This window comes from Balaenoptera musculus, chromosome 15 (assembly GCF_009873245.2).
Source record: "Balaenoptera musculus isolate JJ_BM4_2016_0621 chromosome 15, mBalMus1.pri.v3, whole genome shotgun sequence".
Taxonomy (NCBI): domain Eukaryota; kingdom Metazoa; phylum Chordata; class Mammalia; order Artiodactyla; family Balaenopteridae; genus Balaenoptera; species Balaenoptera musculus.
Window position 1 is genome coordinate 22,769,791 of NC_045799.1, and position 11,836 is coordinate 22,781,626.

At 50.4% G+C, this 11,836-nt stretch overlaps 1 protein-coding gene across 3 annotated transcripts in view; it reads left to right on the top strand.

Moving 5' to 3' along the window:
* The window catches only part of SOGA1 (suppressor of glucose, autophagy associated 1), a 72,912-nt gene extending 61,395 nt beyond the window's left edge, over positions 1–11,517 (top strand). For 2 of the 3 annotated variants that reach the window (XM_036827515.1, XM_036827516.1), the window contains exon 15: positions 1,683–9,879. In XM_036827515.1, the coding sequence (XP_036683410.1) occupies positions 1,683–1,835 (153 nt within the window). In that variant the 3' untranslated portion in view covers positions 1,836–9,879. Of the gene's footprint in view, positions 1–1,682; positions 9,880–11,439 lie in introns of those variants that run through there. The other variant, XR_005016649.1, reaches the window with a different exon arrangement.
* Positions 11,518–11,836: the final 319 nt, after the last annotated feature.

Sequence of the window (11,836 nt, forward strand, 5' to 3'; positions counted from 1 at the left end):
ATTCTTTCTTACTCAGGGGGAGTCAGCCTTTGTGGTCTGTTCAGTACATTGACTGATTGGATGAGGCCCACCCACATTAGAGAGAGCCATCTGCTTTACTCAATCTACTGGTTTAAATGTTACTGTCTTCCAAAAGCATCCTTGCAGAGGCACCCAGGATAATATTTGACCAAATATCTGGACCTGTGGCCCAGTCAAGCTGACACATGAAATTAATCATCACACCCACATAACCACACCTACATCAAGAAACAGAGGTACAAAGCTGACCGTATTTTGAATGTTGGTTTCATAGTTGATCCAAATGTTTTTCAGTATGTAAAATGTGCTTATTACCTGTTGACCCAGTAGTTCTCCTAGGAATGTAGCCTATGTAAATACTCACAGAGGTAGATATGTGTGTAAAGAAATGTATTGCATTATTAATAAAAATTGCTAAGATTTATTGAATACTTAATAGGCGCTATCAAATGCTTCACATATACCTGATGTGACCCTCACAACAACTTTGACAAAGGTATCACGTCCCTCATCTTAGAGCAGGAAAAATCAAGGCTCAAAGAGGTTAAATAACTTATCCAAGTTCACACAGCTGTTAGACAGTTGGGCTGGGATTTGAACTAAGCAATTGAGTTTTACAGCAGCACTTTTTTTTTCAAAGTATAGTTGCTGTACAATATTATATAAGTTATGTGTGTAATATAGTGATTCATAATTTTTAAAGGATATAGTCCATTTATGGTTACTATAAAGTATTGGCTATGTTCCCTGTGCTGTAAAATATATCCTTGTACAATAGCTTATTTTATACCTGATAGTTTGTACCTCTTAATCCCCTACTTCTATTTTGCCCCTCCCCCCTTCCCTCTCCCCACTGGTAACCACTAGTTTGTTCTCTATATACATGGGTCTGCTTCTTTTTTGTTATATTCACAAGTTTGTTGTAATTTTTAGATTCCACATACAAATGATATCATACAGTATTTGTCTTTCTGTATCTAACTTATTTCACTTAGCATAATGCCCTCCAAGTCTATCCATGTTACTGCAAATGGCAAAATCTCATTCTTTTTTTATAGCTGAGTAGTATTCTATTGTAGATATATACCACATCTTCTTTATCCATTCATCTGTTGATGGACACTTAGGTTTTGGCAATTGTAAATAATGTACTGCAGCACTTTTAACCATTATCCCTGTGTGTTGGTAATAGTAAAAAAAAATTAGAAACTACCTAATATCCACATAAAAAATGCATTGGATAAATAAATCAAGCTATTTCCATTCAGTGGAATAGCATATGGCCATTAAAAAGAAGGAGATCTGGACATACATGACAAAAAAGTGTTCATGTTTTGCAATTACAAAATAAGCTGTAGGGGTTGAAATCATTTGGGTAAATGCATGTGTGTGCAATGTTTTTAGAATTTATCTTTCATGGACAATGTCTACTTTCTTCTCTGTATATTCCAGAATTTATTACCTTCTGGAAGGTTGTTTATAAGCATTCATTACTGCTCTAATGGGAGAAAATAATTTTTAAAAATTGGCCCAGAGAGGGGCTACAGCCCCTGGGAACTGGTCCCTGGGCACAGCTGAGTCCAGATTCCTTGCCTGGCCACCCAGTCCCTGGGTGGGCAGTGCCTCCTGGCTCCTCCCGACTTCTTCCTCCCTCCTCCCAGGATGCCGTGTGTGACTGTAGCGCCCAGTCTCTCGCCTCCTGCTTCGCCCGGCCATCCCGCTCTGCCGTCCGCCACTCTCCTTCCAAGTGCAGGCTGCACCCTTCAGAGTGCGCCTGGGGTGGGGAGGAGAGGGCAGCCCCCCCCAGCGAGTGACAGAGCAGCCGAGCTCCCCACCTCAACCAGCCCAGTCCCTGGACAGCCAAAGGGAACCCGCGGAGAGGAGACGAGGTGAGGGGCCCGCGCCCCCTGCATCTCTCGCCCGGGAGGGACAGCAGCTGCACCACCGCCGCAGAAGAGCTTTCCCATCCAGGTAAAGCGGGGCCTCCTGCTGACTGCTGGGTGGCGATCTCTGACTTCCCAGGGGAAGGCAGCGAGTGGGAGAAAGACCAAAACTGGGCTTCAGAAGCATCTCCAGAGAGATCCCGTGGGAGCTGATCCGTTGGGAGCTGATCCCTGGGTCATAAGGGAGAGCCTTGCCTGGTTCTAGCCACACCCACTTCTCAGAGGAGCCAAGGAAAGGATACACTTCCAGCCATGCCCCTCAGGGAAAAGGGCTCACAGAGACGTTCCCTGCCAACCACATCCCTGTTCATGGGGAGGAAACACCAATGAGAAGAACAGGCTTTGCTCTAGGGCTCAACTTGGGGTTCTTGGTGGAGCTGAAATGGGCATCACCCCGTCCATTTTTTCCCTCCACCGCCTCCTCCTCCCAGCCCTGCTGCTCTGGATTGCTGTGGCTCTAGGGGATATGATAGGGCAGTAACCAGGGTCAAGTATCTGCTTGGAATCCTGGAGCCCTGGATCTCCCTGCCCGTAGCTTGGATGCAGCAAGGACTAGAAGACGAGGGGCTCAGGGTAGGGGAGCCACTGGAACTGCCTTTCTTGCCAAGGTGACGTGGGGGGCCCCAACCTTCCCAGGAGACTCCTTGAGGACAGAAATAGGTAAAGTCCATCTCAAGACCTGGTGCACAGATAAATAAATGCCTAATTGCCCACTGCCTTGATCGCTGGGGTCTCTTTCCCTGGCACCCTGGAGGGGCACCACATCTCCACTGTGTTTACATCCTGCAGCTGGTGGAGGGCAAAGACGTTCCCAGTAAGAGACTCCCAGATGGCCAGGTCAGGCCGAGGAGCATTCTGAGAGGCCAGTGCCCCAGGACATGGCAATAGACTGGGGCCTGGAAACACATTTCTTGCCTAGGTTGTTTATTTGAATTTTTCTTACTATAAATATTTAAGGTGGTTTTACTTTATTTTAATAATTTAACTTACCCCAAAGCCCCTAAGGTAATTTATTGGAGGTTGATACATGTACTCTCGCCACTGGGACAATGCAAGGCTTTAAGACGATGGACAGGCGCAGGGTCCCCTGTGTGGATGAGGCAACTCAACAGCCGAGCTCTGGTCTCCAGGTCAGCTTTGGAGGGCCCCCCAGCAAAGCTGGAGCCCTGCAGCCTGCTCCCCCAAAACTGCTGACCCTTTGGCCTCAGAGCACCACTTTACACTCAATACCCGGTACTTGCCCAACCCCCAGCCGTGAGTCTGTAAATGCTCACAGACAGGGTGGAGGGCTGGACCACTTCCTAAACATTCTCCGTTTTCTTTCTCATTTTCCTCCCTCCCTCTGACACCTTTTTTGTTTCAATGAGTCAAACACGGATTACTAAGGCTTTATCAAGAGCATGGAGATCTCTCCAAGTTCCCCAAGTGAGAACTCGCAGGAAAACAGGACTGAACTTCGAGAATGTTGTTTATTGCAGCTTTGCACATGGATCTGAGAGTGTCTGCCAGCCTGCCTCAGTTCACACCAGCCTGCCAGCTTTTTCACCAGCCTCTCTCCTTAGCCTTATGGGCTCTCCTGGCTCGCCTCCCAGCCCCAACTCCACTGCCCACCCTTCCCCATGTCCCACGTGAGCTGCCTGAGCCATCGGATGGATTGCACCTTGGCTCATTGCAGTGTGGTGATGGGGGAGGTGTACTCAGATGGCCTCCCCCTTGGTGCCAGTGAACCCGTTTTGTTTACACACATGCCCACACATCTGCCTGTTACAGGCTGGGGGCTCAGAGTGGAAACACCAGGATAAAGTGGCTTATCTGTGAATTTGCCATCAGGAAGACCAAAAGCCAGCAGCTTGGCTAATTTGCCCCCAGGACTCAGGAGATGCCTCTGTGCTCCCACCCACCAGCTCCCGGTCTTGCCCTTTCTGGGGCACCTGGACCAGTTACCCAAATTCCTTCATCGCCATTCCCTATCAGCAGAACTTGGGGTTACGTTAGTGCAAGCAGCTACTTCCTCATGCCATAGTGACCTGTGTGGGCAGAGCAGGCAGGCTGATGGAGCCATGGGCCAATCCCCTCTAGGATGCCACTGCTCCCACCCAAGAGGTCAGGGGTCCCCTCCAAGGTTATCTCCAAGTGAGGGGATTCACACAAGGCCACAAGCCACCAGAGGCCTCTGGCACTTCCCAGAGCTGCAGAGGGCCAGGGAGGCTGTGCTTCTAGCCTTGGGGAGAAATCCTCGTGAGACCTGAACCCTGCGGACCGCTCAGCCTTACCGTCGTTCTCACCCAAGATTGTCCTTGCATTCTCATTGTCTTAGAGCCTGGCCACCCAGCCCTCAGCCAGTGTCAGAGACCCCAGATCTTGGTTTTCAATAAAGTCCCAGTTTCTGCTTCCTGCATGCCACTGTGCAAGGTCACTCATCACTGTTCCTACAGAAGCCTCTGGACGTGGGGCTTGATGGGGTTGAAAATGTTACGTGTAAATATTGGTTTGGTTTGATTTTTAGCATTTTAATTAGTAACGGTTGTGTTTTCTTTTTTGGGGTGGGGGGTTGGTTTGTAAAAACTCTCTACTCTTTTGGAATGTAATTTCTAAGTTTGTTTCTTCAAATGCCTTTTTAAGTCTTGGTAACATTCCCAAAGCAGAAAACTGCCTGGCCCTCTGTGGGGACTCCCCTGGAGCATTGGGTCCCAGGAAGGAACACTGCCCTTTCCCCCTTTCTTCCCCTTCCTGCTACCCCTTACCTTTTTACTCCTAGCAGCTTCTTCTTCCTTCTCTTCCTCCTCCTCCTCTAGCCTTCTTTTTCCTTTCCCCATCTCTATTCTCTGCAGCCAAAGTCCCAAGGAACCCTGGGGTCCTAATTCCCTACAGACCCCTAGGCTTGGATCCATTGTGTTGGCACCAGTTGGTTGAGGGGAAATGGGAGACCAGTTGGCGTGGTTGACCCCAAACTGGACGATCTTGTGTTTCCTATGTCTGACCTCTTCCCAGAGCCAAATTAAACCCTCCTGGGGGCAATGACGTCTGTATTTGAAATGAAAGTCGAACCGCTTTGGCGCATCAGTGTCCTGCATGCACAAAGCATCAGTATCCAAGTCCCTGTCACCCTGGCAGCCCTTCCCCGCCCCCTGCTAATTCTTTCCCCACCAAAGGCTGACCAATTTTAAAAACTCCTCCAAGAGGTCTTGCTCAAAATGGCCCCGCCCCTTGGTCTCCCCAGGGACGCCCTTCTACCAGCTGCTCTCCCAGGTGACAAAGTTGAGGGCCCAAGACTTGACCCTCTTACACCCTAATTGCCACATGGCTCCCTCTTGCCTGCCCCCATGCACCTTTCATGGTTTTGTCACCCGGCCTGTTCTCCTCTTGCCCATCCAACTTCCAGGCCCTTCCTCCCTCTCCTCTCCCATCTAGAATGTCCTCCCCACCCCAGCTTTGCCAGCCTTCCAGCCCCACCAGCATCACCCCCCACCCACCCTGTACACCCCTCCTAGAGCACGTTGCTATTTAGAAATTGCTTCCCCATGCCACATCTCCTTCAGACTTCTAAGGGCCAACTCTGGGAGGCAACCTTGGCAGGATAGGGGTTAGTGCTCCCATTTTACAGATGAGGAAACTGAAGTGCAGGTCTCATCCCTGAGTCACCTAACTGGGAAGTCATCAAGTTTAGACTAGAGCCTGGGTCTACTGGATCCCCCAACCCAACTCTGTCCTGCTTGCTGTGTCAACCCACTACCCCACTGGGGGCTTTGTGTGGGTATAGGACACCAAGAATATGCCACTGCCCAACCCAGACATAAAACCAGTCCACTCTGAATCACTGGACCCGTGTGTCCCAGAGGGTGGTGTGGTGACCCCCTGCATCAGAATCCTCTTAGGGCATGTCCAAAATGCAGCTTCCTGGGACCCGCCTCAGCCTCTGGGCCAGGAATCCGCGTATCTAACAAATTCCCAGGGAGATCCTGAGTACCAGTGGCCACACCATTGAGGTTCACAGCCCTGACCGTTAGGCCATCTATTTTTAACCAGATAACCATGATGTTATATCTTAAAAAGAGCACTGAGCTGGTAATTAGGGGACCTGGTCCTCAAGCCAGCTCTGATTTGGGTTAATTATGCTGAGAATTTCCAAAAAGCACTGGAGGCAATTTACAATCTTAGTCATAAGGATCAGTAAGACAACAGAAAAAAAGAAAGTCAGGAACTTTCTTGGCGGTCCAGTGGTTAAGACTCTGTGCTTCCACTGCAGGGGTTACAGGTTCGATCCCTGGTTGGGGAACTAAGATCCCGAATGACTCGCGGCACAGCCAAAAACAAAAAAAAACAAAAAAACAAAGAAAGTCAAAAAGCAAGAGGAATTATCATTCCCCAAATCTATCTGACGTGATTCCCATAATCCTGCAATTAAATTTTACTCTTGAGTTTCCTGGCAGCCACAGTAAAAAGGGAAGCACATCACGGTAAAAAGGGAAGCATGTCATCATCCAGTCATGGGATGTAACCATAGTTGCCCCAGGAGACAAACTCTTCTGCTGCTAATTTCGAGCATGTGTCCTTCCTTCAAAGTCCACTAAGCCGGTTGCAGTGTGAACCTAAGATGCAAAGATGGTTTCCAGGTCACTATTTTTAAGATAATAATAAACGGCCACCAACTTGAACGACCTTGGCCCCGGAGCATGTGGCTAGTCCGTACCTCAGTTCCTCCAGCTATAAAGTGGGAGAATGTCCTTGCATGGCTGTACTGAGGACCAAATACAGTACTGTGCCTGTGAATACGCCTGGGAAAGCATAAGGTTCTACACCCATGGAAAGTGGTCTGATCACACTCATTGTTCCCACACCAGCCTCCTGGTGCCCTGGCCCTAGGGGTGATACACCCCTCACTAGTCTTAGTGAATAGAAAGAAAAATAAACTGGACCTACCCCCTCACTTTTTAAAAAATTGTGGCAAAACATACATAAGACATAGCCATTTTTAAGTGGCTTTAAATACGTTCACAATGTTGTATTGATACACTCTCCACTTCCAGAACTTTTTATCACCCCAAACTGAAACTCTATACCCACTAAACAATAACTCCCCATCCCTCCCCCCCAGCCCCTGTAACCTCTGTTCTACTTTCTGTCTCTATGAATTTGCCTAGTCTAAGCACCTCATATAAGTGGAATCATACATACAGTGTTTGTCCTTTTGTGTCGAACCCCCTCACTTTTGGATGAGGAATCAGGCCCAGAGAAGGGAGAGAGTGGCTCACCCAAGGTCAGACAGCAGGTTAAAGGCAGAATCAGGACCAGAACCCAGGCTTCCTGACTCCCATCAGGTTCTGCATCCCGAGTGGTGAGTGAGACACCCCCCACCTACCATTCCGTGGTCTTGGTTGAACCCCTTCCTCTCTCTGGGCTCAGTCTGTTCGCTCCCCACTGCCCACCCATCCTCTCTTTTATCATCTTCCTCCAAAGCTTCCCCTCCTCCTGCTTCCTCTTCTCCAGCTGATTCCCACCAGCAGACTGAGTGGCCCTGACCCATGGCCAGGTTTTCCTCTTCTGAGCCCCAGGCTTCCTGGTAGCACCCATCCCTCAGCCCTCCCAGAACGGCTTCCCCAGCTCCACTCGTCTCCCGTGGATTTCCCTGTAACCTCAGCAAACCCCTCCCTGTCCCCTCAGCCTCACATACCCATCCTCCCGTGTCTGTGGTCTCCCAACTCCAGATGTTTGCTTGCAGATCTGGTTGTATTCCCTGGGTTCTGTTTTATTTTGTGTTTCCTCACACCGAAGGGGGAACCTTTCCCCAGTGCCTCAGGCTGGGCTTGGCCCCAGTGACCACACCCCCAAGCCCAGAAAGACATCCCCCCATCCCACCCTTGAGCCCCATTTTCTTCTGTCCACGGCCTCCCGGCAAGACCCCAACACTTTCCACTGGGAATTGGGGGGGAGCTTGGATCCCCCATTTTGGCCTCCTCTATCCTGCCCAGTCCCACATGGCCTTGTTTGGAAAGTAGATACAGCCTGGCTTGGGTTCTTCTCTCCCTGGCCATCCGTCCATCTGTCTGTCCATTTGACATCCCCCATACTCTCCACTCTCCCCTGGACCTCACGGCCTCTGGAACAGCTTGCCCTGGCAGAACCTGTAGCCCACCCTGGCAAAACCTGTAGCCCACCCTGGCACTACCCCTTACCCCTCCCAACAGTGTTCGCAAAGTCCACAGACCCAAGAACGGAAGGGGACTGGTGACATGATGCTGGGCCTGAGTCCCCTGCCCAGGGCTCTTCCCCACCCCTCCTGCACTCTTCTTGGACCCTACCTTGTGTATCCCATCAGCCCTACTCCACTCCCTTCCTGCCCTTCACTAGCCCCCTGCACCCCAGGGTCTAAGGAAAGGAGCTTTGGTTTCCCCTAAGCATCCTTGAAGGGCCGAAGTCGTCAGGGCCTGGCCACCTTGTCACTCTCCATTCTGATACCACTCAAACTGCTCCCATGAAAAGGAACCTCAGCCAGGAGTCTGGAGACCTGGCCCAGGAGATGTCTTAACTTCTCTGTGTTTGGCTGGTTGTATGATTTTATGATAAGCACGAGGATGATCCTTAGGGCCCCAGAGCACCCCTCACGTTTTGGAGTCCTGCATCACCATCCTCTGTCCACTGGGCCCTGGTATCCTGGCTCCTCTCAGCTCCGCCACTGATCTCTGTGCCTTAGTTTACTTCTCCGCACAGGGGGGCTCACCACAAGTCTGTTCCCAGCAGCTTCCCAGATATTTTGGTGCCTCTAAGGCAGGGCCTTACCAGCTGTTGCCCAGCTCCCTGGCACTGTCTTGGGGCACCAGGTTGCTGAGGATGAGATGCCTGGAGGTTCTCAAAGAAGCAGAAGCATCACCTGGGCACTTGATAGACATGCAAAGTATTGGGCCCACTCAAGACCTATGGAACAGAACCTTGCGGGGTGGGGGATGGCCAGCAAGCTGGGGTTTAACAAGCCCTCCAGGTGATTCTGATATACACAGGAGTTTGCCACCTGCTGATCTAGACCAGCAAATAGTGTGGCCTGGTGAGGGACTGACGCTGGCCCTGACCAGGAACAGGAAACACCAATCTCATCTGGACTCCTGAGAGATTGCGAACCCTCCCTGCCCCTACCCAAAGCAAAACAAAACTAAGTTCTCCTCTTCCTGGAAACTGGGGGGCTGGGAGAAGGCATACATTTTTCCTTTCCCTGCCCCTGGCTTGTTTCCAGTTCTACCCACTTCTCCTACTTGTCTGGGTTTTACAAAAGATTGTGTAGGGTTGTGCCAGCCAGGCAGCAGGTGGGCGTCCTGGTGGGGGTGGGGGCGGGAGACAAAAACCCTGACCGTTTATCCCTTGGGAACCTCACCATAGGCTTATGGCCTCTCTTCAAATGGAAAGAAACAACTCCTCAAAGAAAGACTCCTAAATCCCCAGTGAGCTCCTCCTCCTCCTTCTCTCACCTCTAGGGAGACCTTGTAGACAGTGCCAAAAAACAGCTCCAACCCCCAGCAGCTGGGGAAGAGAGCCAGAAGCTGTCCCTCCTCCTCATCCTGGCCCCCCTCCCCAAACCCCGCCAATACTGTGAAGCTCCCTTCCTGACCATCCTGGTTTCCTGGTGTGGACCCTGCAGCTGTGGGCCCTCAGGGTTCCCCAGGGAAAGGCCTTTGGGAGGGAAGGGACTAAGGGCATCCTTGGGCCAAACTGTCCACCTCTCCTGTCCGCTGTTTCTCCTCCCCACTCCTGTCTTCAAAAGGCTCTTTCCCAGGATGGATTGGGTGCTAGGACAACCATGGTCCAATCCGCCAGCTCTCCTTGCCCCCGTGTCTTATTTCAGACATGAGAATAACTGTACAGTGTAAACTTACAAAGCGTTTTTAATGGTTGTAGATTGGAAATAAAGTATGTCATATGAACAGTTTCCATGGACTTGGCCTCTTCTCTGATTTCTCATTTTGGGTGGGTGGGGTGCTCAGCAGATTTGAAACTTGACTGTACCCCACACCCAGTTGCCTGGGAAGGAAGGAGCCCTGGGAATGCCACAGCCAGCTGGCTGGTTTGGGGTCACTTGGGAGGAGCCACCAGGGGTTCCTGGCTACTGACTGCTGACACCTCAGAGTCTCCCATGAAGGGTGGTATGGCCACTGAGAAACAAATGCAGAGTCATCAAAAATGGAATTGAGGGAATTCCCTGGAGGTCCAGTGGTTAGGACTCCGCGCTTCCACTGCAGGGGGCACAGGTTTGAATCCCTGGTCAGGGAACTAGGATCCTGCAAACCTCACAGTGTGGCCAAAAAAAAAAAGGAATTGAAACTTTCTACAAAAGACTTTCAAAAATTTATCATAGAAAAGGACATGGATTAATTATCTATTACAGTAGAATTAATTATCCCCAAACATTTATTATATCACAGATGCTGTGGGTCAGGAATTCGGGAGCTGAGTAGTTCTGACTCAGGGTCTCCTGAGGGTGCAGTCAAGTGTCAGTCAGGCTGCAATCATGTGAAGGCGTGATTGGGGCTGGAAGATCCACAAGGTGGCTCACTCATATGCCTGGCAAGTCAGTGTTGGCAAGAGGCCTCAGTTCCTCCCCAGGTGGCCCTCTCCATAGGGCTGCTTGAGCATCCTCACAACATGGCAGCTGGCTTCCCCCAGAGCAAGTGATATACGGGAAAGGAGGGTAGAAGTTACAATGTCTTTTATGACTAAACCTTGAAAATCATACACTGTCATTTCTGCAGTATCTTATTGGTTATACAGATTAGCCCTATTCCTTGTGGGAGAGGATTATACAAGGGTATGAAGACCAGGAAGTGGGGAACATTAGGGGCCATCTTGGAATCCAGCAACCACATGAAAATTACACAGATCTCTTTTTTGAGGGCCTAACAATAGCCAGGCCTGTGCTAGGCATTGAGGATAACAATATATGGGCCTGAAAAACAGGAAAGCAAATGTCAATGGCCAGGGGGAGCCCAGGGTGCTCAGGGAGCTAGGAAGAATCAGCAAAGGCTGCAGAGGGACATCTGAACTGATACCTAAGTTTGAGACGACCAGATGAAGGAGATGATGGCGTGCTGTAGGCAGGAGACGGAAAGGACATGTTCCAGGTGGAGGGAACGGCATGTGTGAAAGCCTAGTAGAAAGAAGAGCAGAACTGGGGAACTGAAAGAAGTCACTGGCGCGATGAAAGAGGCTGGGTCAGATCACGCAGGGCCTTATGAGGGAAGGAGTGTCCACATCCTGTGGACAGTAGGGAGCCACATAAGAACTGAAAGCAGGTAAAGGACATAGAGGATGTACTGGGTCTGGATGCCATGAAGCAGTATACCCACTGTGCCCCAGGACGGCCAGTTCTGGCTGTGTTTTGTTCTTGGGATACTGACAAGCGAGTAGTAGTTGAAGGAGCTGGGTGAGCAGAGAAGGAACTGGGCTCTAGAAAGTGATATTCAGGGAATAAAGAGCAAATCTCTGCTTTCAGATGTCTGTTGGGAGCCAACATGCTGGAACCACATGGTGGAAATTTCAGGAAGGCAGATTTCTGCCTACCACCAGAAAACTTTTCCAAGGACCACAGCTGCTATAGAAGGATGACCACAGTCACGTTCCAGCTGCTGCTCACCAACCCTTCTTTCAGTTTCTGTGGACTGCTTGTAATTCAACACTTGGAGGTTTCAGATCCCAAAGGACTGCACATGCAAGGGGACATTCTGATGGCATCATGCTGGGTGCTGAAGCAGCAGTCTGCTATCTGGGAGCACCCAAGCCAGCAAGGGATAGTGGACCAGGCACAGGCTGGGCTCCTGGGAGCACAGAAGGGGGATCTGCTTTTCACCCTGGCGCCTCAGAGAAGGCTCTGAGAGAGATGAATCCTCAGC